This window comes from Geospiza fortis, unplaced genomic scaffold (genome assembly GCF_000277835.1).
Source record: "Geospiza fortis unplaced genomic scaffold, GeoFor_1.0 scaffold319, whole genome shotgun sequence".
In the NCBI taxonomy this organism is placed as follows: Eukaryota; Metazoa; Chordata; class Aves; order Passeriformes; family Thraupidae; genus Geospiza; species Geospiza fortis.
In genome coordinates, this window is record NW_005054576.1 from 246,443 (window position 1) to 265,923 (window position 19,481).

The 19,481-nt window shown below is 48.7% G+C and overlaps 1 protein-coding gene across 3 annotated transcripts in view; it reads right to left on the reverse strand.

Annotated features, from left to right (window-relative positions):
* The window catches only part of EXTL3 (exostosin like glycosyltransferase 3), a 108,118-nt gene that overhangs the window by 19,877 nt on the left and 68,760 nt on the right, over window positions 1-19,481 (reverse strand). For all 3 annotated transcript variants that reach the window (XM_005429785.3, XM_031064265.1, XM_031064264.1), the window contains one exon: window positions 6,887-9,511. In XM_005429785.3, coding sequence (XP_005429842.1) covers window positions 6,887-9,034 — 2,148 coding nt within the window. In that variant the 5' untranslated portion in view covers window positions 9,035-9,511. The remainder of the gene's footprint in view (window positions 1-6,886; window positions 9,512-19,481) is intronic.

Consider the following 19,481-nt stretch of genomic DNA (forward strand, 5'->3'; position numbering starts at 1 on the left):
AAAATCAGTGTGGGTTTTGCTGCTGCCCTGCCCCTGGTGTCCTGTCATTCTGCTTTTGTCCCCAGCAGTTGTGACAGAGCTGCTCCAAACAGAGTGAGATGCACAGGCAGCTTTTGTGGTGATGTTTAATGGCTTCAGCACAGGGACTGGCCCCTGTGACACCTTCACATGTGACAAAACCCACCCAATTATGTCCCCAACAGCATGAAAGGACGATTCCCTCCCTTGATTCTCCTCCCCAGTGCCCAAACCACGCTTCCTTCTGGTCACCCACCCCATCAGCTGCATCCTGAGCCAAGGGGATTCGGAGAGCTGGGGTTTATCTGTGGAAAAGCCATCACAAACCAGCACAGGGCACGGGGGAGGATGAAGGGATGGCTCTAGGCAGTAGCAGAGAGGACTGTGAGGGTGCTGGAGTTAATATTCCAAGTGCAAACTCCGAGGAGTCGGCGCTGCTTGTTCATTATCATCCCGCAGTCACGCACTGCTGCACCTTGGCTCCGGCTCTGCAGTGACAAGCATCTGGATTTTAGGATTCCCAGGTAAACTAAGCAGCAAATTTGTTCCTTCCTCTGCTGCTACACACCAGAAAAAACACAAATGGAGATGGTGAAACTCGCAGGGATTTCAGAACTCGGTTCCCTCCCCGGCAGCAGCGCGGGCAGCAGGTGGTGCTGCAAACCTGACAGCAGCACCCAGCACCTCTGTGGAACATCTCCCTGCCTTCTGAAACTGCTCCCGTGGAGAAACTGAGCCCACAAACCTGGGATACACTGCTGGTAATGCTGGTGCACTGAACACAGACTGTTCAACCCAGGGATGGGGCAAATCTCCTGTGGGAAGTGACTCAGTGTCAAGAAACGGGGATTTTCTCAGCTGGTTTTGTGTGAATTGCTCCTTCTGGAAGTAAACCTGGAGCTCACCATTCCCATATGCAATCCAGGAGCTCAAAGCAAAGTTGGGTTTTCCTGATTTGGAGCACAAGAGCTGTGAGTCAAAGTAAGGCAGGGAAAAGCAGGATAAAGCTGGGACTCACCAAAGAGTTTCTGCGGGTGAGTTGGTCCAGGAAAGCACAAGTCACATCAGCAAGGAAGAGTTTGGTAAATGCTGAATTACCAAGCTGAACCAGGCCCTGAGCTGGCATTTAGGCAAAGCTCCCAGGAAGGAAAAGGATTGACTGAAATGGTGGTGTTGATCAGCATGGAGGTTTTATTCTCTTTTTAACTGCTGGTCAGTGTGATCATCTCACTCTGGATCACACACACCACTGCAGCTTATCTCCAGCTGCTGGTTAGTTTGGAAGGTTGGTGCTGCTCTTATCAGAAAACCAAGCTTGAGGATCCAGCTGCTTGCTGAAGGACAAGCAGAGTAGCTCAGTGTGCCACTGTGAAAAATGCATGTATTTTATGATTGGCTTTTCACAAATATTCAAATGAATATTATATGTATTGTGTTAGAAAGTAATGCTGGATTAATTTTCTTAAGTAGTGTGGTAAATATAGTTTTAGGTTATAAAAATGTTAAAATAGAAACGATGCTATGTAGGATGCTTTTTTTTAAGAAAGGACTTGCAGCGAGATAGCAGCCACAGGACACCTGAATCTTTCAGAGAAAATGAATTTATTGCCCTCTTATCAGAAGAAACGAACTTCTTCCCACCTCGAAGGCGCTGTCAGGATTCAGAGGAAGAAGCTGAGGATGACCAGACAGAATCCTGTGTTTGAATGGAATTTATGCATCATGTATGAGGTGCATGAATATGCAACAGGCTGTTGTTTTTAAGGGTTAATCCTTTGTTAATGTGTGTCCTTTTTCGGGCTTATTTTGCCCAGAAAAAGGTACCCAGACATCTGTAACTCTTTGTCTCTATTGTCTCATATTGTCCTAATTCAAATTGTCCAAATTACTATTACTACTCTATTTGTATTACTATTTTTTGTAACCACTTTATTACTATTAAACTTTTAAAATTTTAAAAACAAGTGACTGGCGTTTTTCACAGCCACCATGGCCACCAGCCTGTCCAGGTTCTGTCCTCCTCCTGCTCAGAAGCATCACCGACAGATCCTGCCGTGCTCCTTAAAATGGAGATATAAAAACCCTTTGAGTGCTCTGCTGGAAAGGACGTGCAAACCTCAGGCATCTGAGCTTCAGAGCCAGCCCATTCACAGAGCCCAAAGAGAAGGGAAAGTCAGGACAGCATTCCCTGGCCAGCCTGCTCCTGATTAATAAATGCCATGTGCAGGTCTGCAGGCCCAGCAGCCTCAGGATGAGCCATTTTCCACAGCTGATTCCTTTCTAAACAAGCAGCTGAATGGAATGAGCCCTCTCAGCCAGCCACCAGGCCAGCAGCAAAGGATGTTGCACCACTGGAAGTGGCTGCAGGGATCAAAGGCAGCGACTTATTCTGGAACAAAGCTGGAGGAAGGGATTACTCACTGCTGGCAGCCACAGGAGCTGGCACTGAACCCAGCCTAAGTGCTCAGAGATGCCTCCAGCACTCCCAGCCCACCTCAGCCTCCAGCAGGAGGAGAAACCAAACTGCTGCAGGGCTTTCCCAGCCACTGAGGGCCCTCACAAACCCAGCAGAGGGAGAGGATTTGGAAGTTCTGGCTGGCACTTCTTAGAATGTGAGCAGAGGTTGGGAAAACATTGCTTTGGGCTCAATAAGGTTTAGCCCCAAATCACAGAATCCCAGGATGGTTTGGGTGGGAAAGGGCCTTAAAGCTCACCCAGTCAATCCCAGCAAAAAAATTAAATCACTAATGTGTTGGATCATCCATATTTATACAGCAGGTGGGGTTTTATTCCACACAGTTTATTGCAAGCAAGCTGGAAATTCAAACCCAGAATGGTTTGGGAGGGAAAGGACCTTAAAATTCATTGCATTCCACCCCCTGCCATGGGCAGGGACACCTTCCACTATCCCAGGCTGCTCCAAACCCCCTCCAGGCTGGCCTGGAACGTTCCCAGGGATCCAGGGGCAGCCACAGCTTCCCTGGGCAACAAAGAATGTCAGCGGTGGCTGTGGTGCGGCTGCTGGAGCTGGAACTGTCACACTCCTGTCCTGGGGAGTTCTCCTAAGGCAGTGCTAGAGATACAAACACTTGGGGCAAAGTCAGTTTTTCAGCTTGCACAAACAAAATTTCTCACTCACAGCCTTTGGGTTTTGCTGCAATCCCGATTAATGTGAGATGGGAAGAGTTTTTGCAGCTTTAAATGTGAGGGTAAAGTGCCAACATCTGTTCCAGGGGCAGCCCTGAGTGACTACAAAGTACTTCACATTACACTGGATTTCCACCTACTCACTTCAGGCTGGGGACAGGGACAGAATATTTGATCAGACTTCTGTGCAGCTTAGGAATTTTTCTGATGTTTTAGTAAATTATGCCATCTATATTTAAGTCAAAGTATTTTTTTTTTAAATCAAATATATTCTGTAGCCCTGTTTATCTCGTTATCCATGAAAGATTCAAAGTTCCAAGGCAGCTTTGAGCTTGGCTCTTGATTAATTCCCAGCCCACCAGGGAAAAGAATTCTGCTTGGGAGGACAACCCCCAAATCACAGCCAAGCAGAGCAGTTTGCAAACGCTGTTTCAATGAGCACATCAATAAATAAGGTCAACACATGGAGGAAGGAGAAGTCCAACTCTCCTCTGGGGAATTCTGCTGGCCCACAGCCACACATCTCTTGCTACCAGCAGGCCCTGGTGGGGTTCAGGACTCTGTTTTGCTTCCAAAGGTTCTTTAATGTGCTACAGACATTGCTTTGTCTCATTAGCTTGTAATTTGCATTAAATGGTAAAATGGTTTGGGTTGGAAGGGACCTGAAAGATCATCCCATGCCAACCCCTGCCATGGGCAGGAACACCTTCCATTATCCCAGGATGCTCCAAGCCCCGTCCAGTCTGGCCTTGGACACTGCCAGGGATCCAGGGGCAGCCACAGCTTCTCTGGGAAACCTCTCCCAGTGCCAGCTCCACTGCCCTGGAGCCCACAGGAAGTTCATGGGGTTTCCAGAATGATTGGGTAGGAAGGAACCTTAAAGCCCATCTCATCCCCCCCCCTGCCATGGGCAGGAACCCCTTCCATTATCCCAGGCTGCTCCAAGCCCCGTCCAGTCTGGCCTTGGACACTACCAGGGATCCAGGGCCAGCCACAGCTTCTCTGGGAATTCTATTCCAGGCTCTCCCCACCCTCACAGGGAACAATTCCTTCCCAATATCCCATCCATCCCTGCCCTCTGGCAGTGGGAAGCTATTCCCTGTGTCCTGTCGCTCCATCCCTTGTCCCAAATCTCTCTCCAGCTCTCCTGGAGCCCCTTTAGGCTCTGAGGTCTCCATGGAGACTTCCGTTCTCCAGCTGAACACCCCCAGCTCTCCCAGCCTGGCTCCAGAGCATCTCCATGGCCTCCTCTGGAGTCACTGGAACAGCTCCACATCTTTCTGAGGCTGGGTTTTCTTCAGTGACCTTCTGGCTTCAGGTGCTTTGATCCTGGATCACGCTGGCACACATGTGCTGCTGCTGTGCAGCTCCTCAGAGTCAGGTGCTGCCTGGACCCACTTCAGTCACAGCCCAAATCCACCCTCATCCTCTTCTCTATTCCTCCTCAAGTTCCCCCACAAAGCTCTGTGCTTTGGGACCTGAACACGGAGCAATTCCTTGCATCCCAAAGTCACTGGGAACGTATTTGTTACACAGAGATGCAGCAGCACTGGCAGATCTGAGAGAATTGGATATTCCCCATCAAAAGAGCTTTCTTCCCTCATAAGGAAATCAGAATCACAGCTCCTTACTTTCTTCTGACACTGGCACGCTCTGGCTTGTGTCTCCTACCAATCCCACACCCCCACCTGCCTCTTCTTCTGACCAGCACATCCCCCACCTCAGCCAGCAAGGCTCAAACAGAGCCTCCCCTCTGCTCCCAATGCTCTTGCCACCCTTTTCCAGAGCAGACTTTGGGATTTCTCACTGTCTGATGAAGCCCAGGGAAGTTTTTCAACATTAACACACCAAACCATCCTTGTAGAGCAATGGTACAAACTCCCTACAGGGAAGTTTTCCATCACTGCCACACCAAATCATCCTACAGAGGAATGGTACAAACTCCCTACAGAGAAGTTTTCCATCGTTGCCACATCAAACCATCCTTACAGTCCCAACAGAGAAGTTTTCCATCGTTGCCACATCAAACCATCCTTGTAGAGGAATTGTACAAACTCTCAACAGAGAAGAATGGTACAAACTCCTAACAGGATTAAACACCCAGTTTGGAGATGGGCTTAGCAACAGGGGGATGGATGCCTGGAGGCTGCTCAGGGTTAACCCTCCTGTGAGAAATCCCAGATTTGGGCTCTTTTAAAACCTGGGATTTAGAAAAAAGGGAGAAAGCAGAGCCAACACACTCGTTCAGAAAGGACCTGGCAGAAGCTCCCTGAGACCCAGCCGCTCCACAGTGTCACCATCCACCTCCCCAAAGCAGGCACACGACAATTCCCTCCTCTGGAACCACACATGTTCCCACATGTTGGTTCCCAACATTCTCCCCAGCGCGTGGCTCGAAGGTGACACAAAGCAACTCGTGTGTGTCAAGTCCCCAAAAAAACCAGCAGGGCTCCAACACAACAGATGTGCAGATGAGAGCCAGGTACAAAAAGCCATTATCTTCCATCAACACAAATGCATTTTTCTTTCACAAATAACACCCATTAGCAGCTCCAAGGAGAACAATCCCCGCTCCGAAGGAGGATGAGGTTTTTTCGGCAAACACAATGCAAAGATTTTGTAGAATTCACAGGTTCAAAAGCACTAATGTGAAAGATTATTTCGCAATTAACCAAGCAATTTTCTCTCCTCATTGTTCCCGGACCATAAGGGTTTTTAAATGTGAGCAGAAGGATTTATTCATCACAATAATAATAAAAGGAAATATTAAATCAATGAATCTCTTTGCATGCAGCATAAAGCTCACATTGCTATTAAGCTCAGTAGCATCCTGTCACATAAACCACACGCAGTTTGTGTATTTAAGCACCATCTCCCTGTTTTATTTTTCCCTTCCCTAATTTGTAAGGCATTATCCTTCCATTTGTCCTCTAAACACAACCAGATTCAGAGCACTCAGTTCTTGTTAGTAGCTCTCTGCCCTTGCTCTCTTTATGAGGGGAGATTTATATTTAATTTTGATTTTTAACAACGGCCAGTGAAGGAGGTTATGCTGGGATGACAAGGAAGACCTAAAATAAATAAAAATTTGGAGCAGAATTCACAAGTCAATGTCCAAGTGAGTACATTTTTCATGGGTCTGAAAATGAATGTTGGCTTTTGAAGGTGTCACTTCTTCGGTTTGGCTGAGGAAAAAAAATAATCAACTCAAATATATGCAAAAGTCAGCTACAACCTTGGGAGCATGGAAGCTCTCACAGTCACGTCAGCCTTGGCTTGTAATTCCTTTTCTGCCATCCCTTGTAACATAAAGTGAGAATTGAGTTTTGAGCTCTTTGCAGTCGACACTAATTCAGCAGGTCCCTCTTTTGTTTTAATAAAAAATTCATCTGGCAAAGTGCAGAAACAGTTACTACTTAGGAATTTATAAGGTGTCAAGTGTCCTCACAGGGAGGCACTTAAAGAGCCTAAGCAAAGATTTCCAACGAGCAACAATCCTTAGCTTTAAGCATCAAAATTCACATTAGGCTCCTCAAAAGCAATTTGCATTCTCTTGAGTGCTAAATACTTGGCACCTCTTGTTTTTCTCCACTGATAAAAGTACCCAAAAGAGGTACAGGCACCTTCAGCCATCCCCCAGGACTGAAGCTGAGCTGACACAGATGACTCCAACATGCAAACCCCACCATGAACAAGCCCACCGTAGCTACATCTGTCTTACCATGATTGGGACGCCAATGTCCGGCCACAGGAGATCCTCAGAGGGAAGCTTGGGAGAGTTCCACACCACCACAACTTTGTTTAAGTAGGGGAGACCATTGAGCCTTTCTAGGGAGTTCATCAACACTTCCTCCCGCTCGTAAGTCAACATCACCACCGTGAACTGCTCCCGCGGGACGTTGCCACCCAAAGCAGCCTGGAACTCCTTCCCAGAGCCACCTGCTCCTCCACCAATTGGTCGAAATCCAGTCCCAGACCCCAAAAATTTTGCTTCTGAGGGTAAAACAGGGTCAAAGGGAGTGTAAGGGAAGAGGTGGAAAGGCCCCGGGGCAGAATTCCAATTCCTGTAGATATCCATCGCGGTGAGGGTGAAATTGCGGAGATATTTGGGAGAGGCGTAGGGCGGCTCTGTTTCCACAGGCCCCAAGTCCAGGTCACCATTGTCTGCCATATTGGGGTCTGTACCAGCAGCTTTGCCAGACCGGTGGGGGATCTCCACGGCGGGTTCTTCTCGGATAGGAGCAGCTGGGATTTGGATTCGAGTCCTTATGATGGCTAAGACTGTGCTGAAGACGTTGTCGGAGGTGGAGAAGTAGGTCTCCCACAAGAAGCGGCCCTGCCTCCTCATGGCAAGGAGATCGTTGTCAGAAATGCTTCTCAGAAGAAAGTGCACTTCTGTGATACGTGGCTTTGGTATGATTAAGGCTGCCTCGTTCCACTGGATCACATCGTTGTAGGGTAGCTGAACTTGCTCCCCGAGAACCACCGGGATGGCCCCGACTTCCAGAGCCTCAAACAGTCTCATGGTACACCCGGCGGAGATCACTAAATGGGTGTCCCCAGGGGTGATGATCAGTGCAAAAGTAGAAAGCTTCAGTAGCTCTAGTCTGTCTTCCCTTTCTCCACACAGAGCCCACTCAGTGGGCAGACTCGCCTTAGGCTGGTTCTTACACGTGAACTCCACCAGAACAAAGTCCAGCTTGCTGTCCTGAACAGCCTTCAAGGTGGTGATGATCCGGTCGTCGTAGTCGGCCGGGGCATTGCCTTCGATCTCCTCTTCGAAAGAGCGAACTTCCTGCAAGCTGGAGCGGAGGGACTCGATCTTCTCCCCCTGGAAACTGAACAGGTACTTACGCTTGACCGGCACCTGGGGCGGGATCTCCAGGAAGTTGGGCTCGGACATGGCGTGGACCAGAGGTGACACCACGATGTCAAAGCCCGGTCGATACTGGGCGTCGTAAAAGGTGGACTGGGCGATCATGGCGCGCCCCGTGCTGATGTTGTAAATGAAGTTCTGAGTTTCCGACTTCCTCGATAGATTGATGATGAGATGGTTGTGTCCATCAGTCCTCCAATATGGCAAAGAGTGCAACTGTTGCTCTAGTTCAGTAGGTTTTGGCATTACAGGCTCTTGCATTTCCCCCACTAAAATTATATACACACAAGCAATATTTGCATTTTCAGTAACATAAACATTAGTTCTGACAGTCGCCTCAAAGGCCTGTTTAATTAAAGGGTCTAAGGAACTACCAAAAGGGTAATCGTCACTGTTGTAGACATAGACTGGAAAGCCAGATGTCAGCGGGCAGCGTGAGTAGTCAAAGCAGTTGTGCAGCCTGCAGTTCCTGTTGGATTTTGGCAGGGGGAAGGTGGCGTCGTCCTTGTCTGGCAGCAGCCGGATGGGCAAGGAGAGCTTGGGCTGGTTCTGAGCCATCAGCTCTTTGTAGGAATGCTCAGTCTGACTGATGACGTTCTTCAGCTGCAGCAGGTCCTGCTTGGCATTTTCAATGCTCTTCTTGCAGGCCTCGATCTTCAGGTTGAGCTTGGCGATCTCGCTGTTGAGCTCCTGCCGCTTGGCCTCGAGCTGGAGCAGCTCCTCGCTGACCGACTCGCGGATGCGGCACAGGTCCTGCACGTGCTTCACCTCGCACAGCTCGTTGCCGGTGCGGGGGCCGAAGATGCGCTTGCCAGCATCATCCGCGTCGTCGATGGTGGTCAGGTAGTAGTGGGCGATGAGGGGGAAGAAAACGAGGATGACGAAGAGGGTGAAGCTAAGCCAGGTGAGCCGGATCCGACTGGACCACCTCAACACCCACGGCTGGCCTCCATTCCCCACTCCCCCATTGCGCAACATCGTATAGCCAGTCATGAGTTCCAAAGTCGCAGCGCGCGCAATCACGTTGGATCAGTAGCCATAACCGAAAGAGTTTTTACAGCGAGTCTCTTGAAGGGAAATGTTATTGTGCCTGCTCAACAAGAAGCCAATGGAAGGGGAATTTCATCTTCTTGCCGTGCCGGCGGCTCTTCCACGGTCGTTTTGCAGCAGGTGCAACTCCTGACCCTGTTAGACTCGATCATTGACCTTCTCGCCCACCCCCAGCCCACCCTTGGTCCGTGGGCAACCTTTGCTGGAAGTGTCACAGCGTTGTCATGGTGATTCAGAGTCACAACTGGCAGAAATAAAACGCAGTGGGACCGAGCCAAACTCTACCGCTGCTGCCGACATCCTGCATTACCATCCGATGAATATGCAGAGGCAGCAGCCGTCGTGCAGACGGAGCCAGAAGGGACTCGTAGCACTGTCAGTCTCTCTCATCGCTGCTGGGAGGGTGAAGCTCTGCCATTCCTACAAGAGAACAATCACACAGTCAGGCTACACAACCAAAATGACCCACTAGTGACCCAAGACATGGTTAGATTTAAAAGCAATTATCCTCTCTGTAAAGAACAACCTCTGGGCTGTCACCTGAGAAGGCGGTGGGATCCATGAGATGTGGACGCACAGCTTGCCCAGGCACTCTGCTCCTTATCAGGGTTGTGTAGGGTTGCTCCAGACCACCGAACCTCCTCAGCTCTGGAGCTGGATCCCTGTTTTTCCCACCTCTCCTCACATCCAAACCAGAGGCGCTGACGTACACCTGCTCTCCCTGCCCGCCCTGCTGTGATCCCGGGATGCAGCAGTGCTGGGAATTTGCACTGCATAACTGAGTGTAATCGCCATTGTTCTGCTCTGGTGACTAGAGCTGATGAGGAATTTTTAGATGAAGTGTTTTGCTTTCATTTCCTGCTGGAAAATTTTGATTCATTGCATGAGAAAGTTTAAAGGGAACGTACTTGTGCTGGTTACGATTAACTGGCTGGCTGTGTATGAGGGAATTTCTGGTCAACACCGGAAAAGTTTATACCGTACATCAAAGCAAAATTGCTGAAGTTAGGATCTGTTGGGAACCTCTTGGGAGAAATTGTTTCTTGTGAGGGTGGCACAGGGTGCCCAGAGAAGCTGTGGCTGCCCACAGATCCCTGGAATTGTCCAAGGCCAGGCTGGATGGGGCTTGGAGCAACCTGGGATCGTGGAAGGTGTTCCTGCCCATGTCAGGTGGAACTGGATGCGTTTCAAGGTCCCCTCCCACCCAATCCATTCTGTGACTCTATGAAATTCAGCTCTGACTCAGCTCTAGGCCAAGAGATTTAAATCTAGGCCACATCAATATGCTGTCAACTAGAAAATCTCCCCTTTTATTGGCATCCTCTAAGGCACTGAAGTTTCTGGGATATTCTTTCATACACTGGACTTCCCACAGCACTGATGAATATAGAGCTGGGCTTAGCACCAGCTCCTGCACGGCCTCAAGAGGAGCTCATTCATTTCCGTTTCAATTTTTAATTAGAAGAAAGTCATCCACGCTAGTGACGGTCATTTTTCACTAGATCTATTTAATGCCCTTCTCATCTACTCATCAAGAATTCCCAGAAAGAAGGTGAGGAAGCAAATCTCAGCTGAAAGAGAGATCTGGAAATGGGCCAAAGCAAAAAAAGTTCACCTTAAAGCAGCAGAGAGAAGTCAGGAGGAATTTTCAGCATTGTACTCAACGCATGTCAGAGAAAATAAAGGGGAAATTTGATTTTAACCATGAAAAATTATCATGAAGAGGGGAAATATGTGGGGTAATAAAGCATAATCCCCAGGGCTATTGTCACAGCCATTTGTTGTCACTTACTTAACACCCCATGATTAAATGGGATTTCCATCCCGTCCCACCAACGTGACCCACAGCCCAGTTGCACAGCAGAACGAACGCTCAAAACTAAGGCAGATTTTAAATTCATGACATTGGCAAACAGCAGTGGCGTAAATCTCAGAAAGCCAGGAGGATAAAGGGGCTAAAAAGTCAGCAAAAGGCTAAATCAGCTTTCTTGGATCTTGGCAGCACACGGCTATGGGCAGATGGGAGGCAGCTGCCTCTGGGACTGCTCTGCCCAGCAGCAGGATTTTAGCAGGCACCAACATGCAACCAAAGGCAAAAAAAAATTAATTTAAAAAAATATTTTATTTTATTTTTCTTTTCCCCCCTGCCTTTTCAGGCCCTCTGCAGGAAGTGAAGCTCATGCTGGGTGTGTGTGTGCCAGTCCCTGCTATTTCAGGTCTCACGGGGGCTGCAAAGATCCTCCAGTTGCCACCAGTTTTCTGCAAACAGCTGGCCAGGAGATGAGCTGCCCTAATAATGCTTTTCCTGAGAGAAATGCCAAAGCACACACTCACTTGAACACCACCAGAATCTAAAAATCAGCTTAACTTCAAGGGGAAAACAAGCTTTGCTGGGTTTTTTATTTGGGGTGCCACGGGGTAAGTGGGGTCAAACGCTGCAGGGTGTTGAGGCAACACAGAAATGAGGGATCATAAATGTGGGTACTGCAGCCCCAAAGGTAAGACAGCATCAAAATCTTATTCCTTTGTGGTTACTTTGGCTATTTATAAGCCATAATTGGTAATGAACTGGCAAACTGGACTCCCTGAAATGGCAACTGGAGTCCTTGAAAAGCCAAATCCATCACCCTACACCTGATCCTCAGCAGCTGTTCTGACAGAGTGGCTCCTCTGCTCCTTCTCTTCCCTGACACAGAGCAAAATTCATCCTCCTCACCTCAAAATACGGGTTGTGAATTAAAAATATGCGTGTGCTGAGAAGTCTAAGGTTGCCAATGTGACTCCATTGCTCTCCTGGAAAACACCACAAGGGAAAGACCAGAGTAGGTTGAGGAGGGATTTAAAATGCACCACACGTGGCTTGGGATTAGCTAAAAGTATGGACTGTCAGTATGAAATATGTGCTGGTGATAAAATGAGCACTTTAGACACACTCCTGGACTCTTCTTCACTATTAAGACTTTATTCCTCATCAACTCAATCGAGCCTGAGGTTGTCACACGTTGCCATTAGGACTTATAAAAAAAAGACAAAGTAAAAACCCAATCTGTGGTTTTATCAAGAGAAACTTCAGGGCTGTGTTTATCAGCCTTGGGGGAAAAGGCTGCTGATTTCCCATCGTTCCCAAAAAGAAATGTGGGAGGAGGAGAAGCAGGATAGCTGCTGGGCTTTCCAGCCAACTCATCCCTCTCACTCCCAAGTACTATTTAGTTCTCTAAACTCACCAATTTCCACACTGAAAACTCTTGTTGATATTATAGCACAATGTTGCTGCCTGATGGAGCTGATTACACACACAGAAAGAGGCAGGAAGAGCCCTTAGGGGATCAGAAGATCAATAATTACCAGAGCCTCTTCCCAAATGCCAACCTGACTGATCCTCAGGCACCACAGGTTTGCACACTGCTCCTTCTCCCACCAAACTCAGCTGCTCAGAGCACACTGTCAAAGCCTGGGATGCATTCCCAGCTTTCCTCAGCTCCACAGCAGGCACTCCCTGTGCCAGTGGGCTTATGGGAATTACCTGAGGTTCTCCCTGTTTTTGAATTTCTAGAAATAACCGAGCTGGTCTGATCTGTGAGTGTTTGTGGAGCCATTACTCTGCAAATGTTCGAAGACTTGAGCACACCTACTCCTCCCTGCTTACACCACTGTTATCCATCTTGCTATAAAACTAGGGAAATGCTGCTCCTTTCTCAGCATATTTGTGAACAGAGCCTGGAAAATTTAAACTTATGGTCCTTCAGAGCTCAGCAGAGCAATGCACAACCATGAGGCAGAACATGACTGCAATGTGGGGAGGAAAATCCACAGGGATCCTCCTGCACCTGCCAAAGCAGTTCCCAAACTCTCTGCGTGCATCCATACTCATCCTGACCCCTTTTCCTTAAGAAATGAGGGGTCTACAGTGTTATCATCCACAAAGTTCTGCTGCTCTCCATGGAGAACAAACCCACCTCTGCCATGCCAGCTCCCTCCTGGCAAACAGACAAGGACCTCAGGGAGTGTGGAAGTGGCTCCCATGCTTTATCTGGGCTTGGAGAGACGCCTTCTATTGCCAAGTCTCTCTTTCATCAGCACTAGGAATGAAGTCAAAGAGAGAAAATAAAAATACAGCACACTCTCCCCTTCAGAACCAGCTGTAGTGGAAGAAAACCAACTCCAAACAACCCTTCAGCAATGATAACTTTCTGTCTCCTAATGCTCTCAAAGGGAAGGATTACATCCCAAATCTCCCAATCACTTTGAGAACAGGAGCAGTTGAACAAGGAGAATAAATCTATCAGGTGTGTGCTTTAAGGTACAGCTGGTTGGGAGCAGATCCATCAAAGGAGCAGATGGAAAATTCACTCTGAAATTGCATGCAGCAGTCTTAGGGATCATCCCGAGGGATTTGTACCATCTCCTGAGCTCACAGGTACAGAGCAATTCCCCCAGGCTGAGATCAGTGCTGTTATATGCACAGGTAAATGTCCTGTAATCTGGAAATTCCAGGGATAAACTGCATCCCTGCCTTCAGGGAGTTTTATCCAAAGCAAGGAACATTCTGCACGTTTGCAGCTCCATGCAAAGCCAAACCTGCTCCCAGCCTTGCTCCTCATCCACACGGGCATGTGTGGGGTAAAGGGATCCTGGAAAAATGCTCCAAGAGCCCCTCCATGTGCTCATCCTGGAAAAGTGGGAAACCACAAGTGCTGAAGTGGTTTTAGAACTGGCATTTGAGGAATTTTGAGTTTTCCACCCCAAGTTCTTGAGGAGGAAGGGCACTCCTGTCACCACAGCACACAAGTGATGTTCTCCTCTGTCCTCCCAGCTGCAGGGAATGATGAGGGAAAAAGCAGGAAGGGCCAACAGATCAACAGCTGGCTCTGAGCAGGTGGAATTCTGGGGCTTTGGATCATGGATTGGTTTACACCACACCAGGTCTGGGGGCAACAGACAGGGTTTAGCTGTTTCAAAGGGAGAAAAGGATCATCCTACAGGAGTCAGGAGGGCTCAGGAAAGAGCTTTAAATAGGATTTGAAGGGGGATATGAGGCCAACAGATATCCAGAACTCACTGGACAATGCTTCAGAGACATCCCGAGGTCCCCTCCCACCTAAATGATTGTATGGCTCTGTGTCCAGGCTCCCAAGGGGAAGCAATTCAGAAATGTGAGGAGAAACCTGGAGTTAAGATGTCCTGGGCCTGCCCCCAGCTCTGACACCGCCTCTCTCCAGCCCCAAGAGGAAATCAGGCACCCCCAGACCTCAAACTCTTCAAGACAGACGAGTGAAGAACTGAGTCTGGCTCTCAGCTCTGTGTTCCCATCTGGGCACTGGGACAAGGCCGTGCTCCAGGAGATGCTCAGTGTTGAGAAAACACAGAAACCTCTCCCCCAGGTGCTCACAGGTACCTGAGCTCTGCCCTCTGCCAAAGGCTGTCCCCGCTCCTCGGCCCAGCTCAGCTGAGTGCTTCACAAACACTCATTTATTCTGATGAAATCCCGGAGCCAGGAAAACCACATCCTGGTTTTAGAGAGCAGGTAATGGAGGTGTGGAGAAACAACTTGCCCAAGGTCACCTGAGAAGCTGAGCCAGCTTGGGATTCACTCCACATCTCCTCATCCTGTCTGCAAGATCATCCATCTTCCCAGCCTGCCTTCTTCAGTGGATTCCTTCTCCAGTGCCTTTCTGCTTTTTGCATAATGCATTGTGAAATCTACTTTACATATAGAGCTTTTAGCTCTTAAATTTATTATTTAGTGTTGTTTTCTGGTAATAAAGCAGTCACAGTGTTTTATTTATTCTTCCAGGCTGTACACAAGCACTTCTCTGCTCAAAGGAACATGCAGCATAGGAGCAAATCCTTCTGTGTCCTGTGGGATGGAGTGGCAGAAAATCCTGGATGAAAGTTCACCCCTCTCCTCTGCAAAGCTCAGAGCAAGGGATCAGAGGGCAGAGTTTTCCAAGAAAGCTGGAAAATCCCTAAAACCACCGAGGCTGGTGTTGCAGTGCTCACCACATTCCCGCTTACAAAGTGCCGAAGATATTTTGGGACGTGGGAAGCAAACCAAGGATGCTCCAGGATGCAGTGGCACAAGCTTTTACTCGCTTCTCAAAGGCATAAATTAGGTGTGGGAGGGAGCAAAGCCTCTCTTTGCTTTTACCTTGAAGTAATTATGAACAAGAATTCTCTTGAGGTTAAACCACAGCCAAGAGCTGGGCGCTCCCTGTCACATGAAAGAAGCATGAGGAGGTCAACTGCAGGCAGGAAGAGAGGGCTGGTTTCCCAAACTGGTTTCCCAAACACTGACTCCATGAGACAGCTCAAATCCTTGGTATTCTTTGTGGTTTCCAGCCCTAGATTGCTCAGGCACGTTATTTTCCCCAAGGCAAAACCACAAAACTCTCTCACCTCCCCTAAAACGCCCTCGTGGCTGCTCCCACAGCAGGAAATAACCACGTGGCAGGTTCAGGCTCCTGCTCTCTGACAGAAGCTTCAGGTCAATCATTAAGCAGAAATTTAAAAGTTTCATTGTCCTGGGGAAGTTATAAGGAAAAGGAAATAGTGCTTGAAAAGCACAGAAACACACAGAGAGTTTAACAGCATCTCACTCAGCAGGGTTGGTCTCTGTGGAAATCCATCTGTGTGGGGTTTATGGAAAGTTTGCCCCTTTCCTGCACACAGGGAATAAAGTTCTGGAGACTCAGCACCTCCATTGAGAGGCCTCTAACAAACACGAAATCACACAAATGGGTTCTTGTGCACCTCAGGGGGCAAGGACCCAGCACTGAGTCCTCACAGGGACAGCGGGAAGTTCACATCCAGGGAAGCCAAGAGAAACCTGGCAGCCCTGACTGCTACAGCTGAGCAAGGTTCATCAGCGCCACGTGGCCAAATTAACCAGCTCCAAATGCACCTTCCCTCCTGAACAATTCCTTCAACTGCTCCCATGTTATCCCTGCTGCTGTGTCCAACTCCAGCTCCTCCCTCCTCTCTCAGCTGCATGGGGTCAATGTCAAGATCAGGGTCTTCTGCACTTTTTGGAGATGCTTCATCACCACCTAAATGGGAGCTGTTCTGTTCCAGCCTGATCAATCACACCAGAAGAATGAAATTATTTAATGTGTTGGATCAGCCATATTTATACAGCAGGCGGGGTTTTATCCCACACAGTTTATTGCAAAGCAAGCTGGAAATTCAAATCCCAGAATGGTTTGGGAGAGAAGGAACCTCAAAGATCATCCCACTCCACCCCCTGCCATGGACAGGGACACCTTCCACCATCCCAGGTTGATCCAAGCCCATCCAATCTGGCTTTGGACACTGCCAGGGATCCAGGGGCAGCCACAGCTTCTCTGGGAATTCTATTCCAGAGTCTCACCACACTCACAGGGAACAATTCCTTCCCAATATCCCACACATCCCTGCCCTCTGGGCATTCCCAGAGGGCCATTCCCTGTGTCCTGTCCCTCCATCCCTTATCCCAAGTCCCTCTCCAGCTCTCCTGGAGCCCCTTTAGGCCCTGGAAGGGGCTCTGAGCTCTCCCTGGATCCTTCTCTTCTCCAGGTGAGCACCCCCAGCTCTCACAGGCTGGCTGCAGAGCAGAGGGGCTCCTGGTCTTAGATTATCTCTGTATATCTCCATTTCTCCCACCTGAGCAAAGCTGAACCAGGGCTTGGAGCAACCTGGGACAGTGGAAGGTGTCCCTGTCCATGGCAGGGAGTGGAACAAGATGAGCTTTAAGGTCCTTCCCATCCAAACCTGGGACAGTGGAAGGTGTCCCTGTCCATGGCAGGGAGTGGAACAAGATGGGCTTTAAGGTCCTTCCCACCCAAACCATTCTGGGATTCTATAAAACCTATCCAAGGTCTCTGCAGGACACTCCACTCCACAGGACTTGCAGATGTGGCCAAAAGCTTCAAAGCACCCCAAGAAGACTCCCAGAAGTCATTAACCAGCAGCAGAGTGGATGATAGGAGATAAGCAGCAGCACAACCCATGGTAATTAAATTCCTACAAAGCGCTGCCACCGCTTGGATTTGGGATGCTGGATCAGGGATCATTCCACACACGCTGTGCTCTGCCTTGTCACTGGTGCCCAGTGCTTCCCTTCCAAGAGATCAGCAAGAAACACCACAAAAAAAAAAAAAAACTCTTCTCAAGCTATCCCTGGCTGGAGAAGACGGACACACTTGGAAAAGGCAGGAGGGGAGATGGCAAACCCCACTCAGATGTGCATCCAGCGTGGAGACTGCTCCTACCAAGACAGGAAGGTGGAAAATATCCAGAAGATGCTGCAGGGCAGATGTAGCAATAACAGCAGTTAGGAAGGGCAAAGTGACACTGTTCTGTTTATTGGAAGGCTAAGAGAGAGGTCAGGCAAGGAGGGATCCAAGAACCTGACCAGAGCTGGAGGTGAAGGAAGGAATTAACTTTCCAGCTGCACAAGGTGGATTCAATCACCGAGCTAGATGAGATGGGTTTTGGAAAGCCACGGGTTATAAAAGTTAAGCTGAGGGTTAGATTGAGCCTGCAGAGAAAGAAATTGATCAATTTAAGACTGACTCACCAAATATTCAGTAATGCAGCATCGACCAAAGGAGGTCTTTGCTCTGGAGCAGCACCCTCCTGCCCCAGGCCTGTGCTTGTGCTTCTGCGATGGGAAGTGCTTTAGGACCCTCCCAAGTCAGAGGTGATTCTGCCTGCTCCCAGGGCTGGGAACTCAGGGATAGTAGGAAGAATACAGCAGGACTCCCAGTTTAAGGGCTGCAAACTTAATGAGCAAACACAGCACTTCTTTTGACCTCAAAAATTACTTTTTAGGATAAAAGAGAGGTCTTAAAATTAAAAAAAAAGCACGATGAAATGCTTCAACCAATGGCACTACTGCATGGAGCCTCTTCCTCAGCATCCCAGAGCAGATGTGCTGCACTCAAAATGTCTTTGTCTATTAAAACTGTGTCAGCTTCAGAGACTCCAAAACTCCCTGTGGCATAAACAGAATTTCTAATGAACAGCTGCAGGATACAGGAGTGGCCGCACAAAATGCAGCTGCTGAGATGGTTTTCTTTGCCCCCCTCTCTCACCAGCTTTTCCCTGCTGTCCAAATCCCACTTCCACCCATTTGGGTCTCTCCTGTCCTCCCTCTCCCACAGCTCTGCTGCCTCACTGTTCCTTCTGCACCCTCCACACATCTCCTGGTCCAAAAGAACCCTCGACCTCTCTCCTGCTCGAGTTTTGCTGCCGCTTTCCCTGCTCGCACCAAGGAACTGCAAAAGGGACAAATTAAGGAGAAAAACGTTATCAAAAAACCAAACCCTGTAATTCCAGAGAACAAGAGCAATCCTCAGGGAAGGATTTATCCTGAGTAAATTGAAACTCACTAATAGATTTTTTAGCTGCCACGCTGCCTTCCAGGCCAAGGCACCAAAGCATGGCTCCTTGTGTGAGCTGGGGGAGCACTTTTAAAATGCCTTTGAAACCCAAAACCTGTCAAGCTTAAAGCCTGGTCCAAATGCACTTCCCAGCTGCTCTCCTGAATTTAATGGTGTCCTCTTAGCTGGAGAAAGAGCTGGAATGATTATTTAGTCAAGTGCTTGTAATGGCCCTACAATGCTCAGCGTGGGATTTTGAGAAAAATATCTGTGGTGTCAACGTGCCCCCGTGAGTTCTGGGAACAGCAGCACAAATGAAGCTGAATTCTTAATGCTTGATGCCTTCAGTTTTCCATGGGGTTCTCCAGCACACCATAAAGAGCTTCAGTTCCCTATTTCCAGAACATTTTATACAGAGTTACTGCTTTGGTGAGCTCCATCCCTCAAATCTGAGTGCAGAGCTGATGGATTCAACAGTTATTGGAAGACTAAGGGGTAAGAGCAGATGCCAAAGCCCTGTTTTATTAGAACCCTCTGACAACATAAAGAGCATCTAAAGCTAAGCAATGTGTCTTTTTAAGGAAATTTTTATTAACTGGTATCGAACATGAAAGCCAATTAATACCTTGTGGCTTTGAGGCAAACTGTCTGCTGCAATCACAGCGAGCCCAAATGCTTCAGCCACGAGTGGTGAGACTGCTGCTGTCACTGAGCACCTCAGAGCAGCCAAGGTTTTGCACAGTTTGTGGTTTGACAGCTCCCCTGGACTGGCAGCAGGATTTTCAGGGCAGAGCTTTGAATAGTTCATATCACGAATGTGATTCCATGGCCAGGAGAGGAAATTCCCAGAGGAACCACAGATAGTGTGGGAACACCCTGCACTCCAGAGAGCCCCCAAATAACCCTCACCATGCAGTCCCTCCTGCCTGCCCACAGCACAGGGTGGAGGGACCCAAATGTCAGCAGAGAGGGCACATTTGGGAAGGCTGGAGCTCCTTTTGGCTCCCAAATCCTCCAGGCAGGAATCTCCA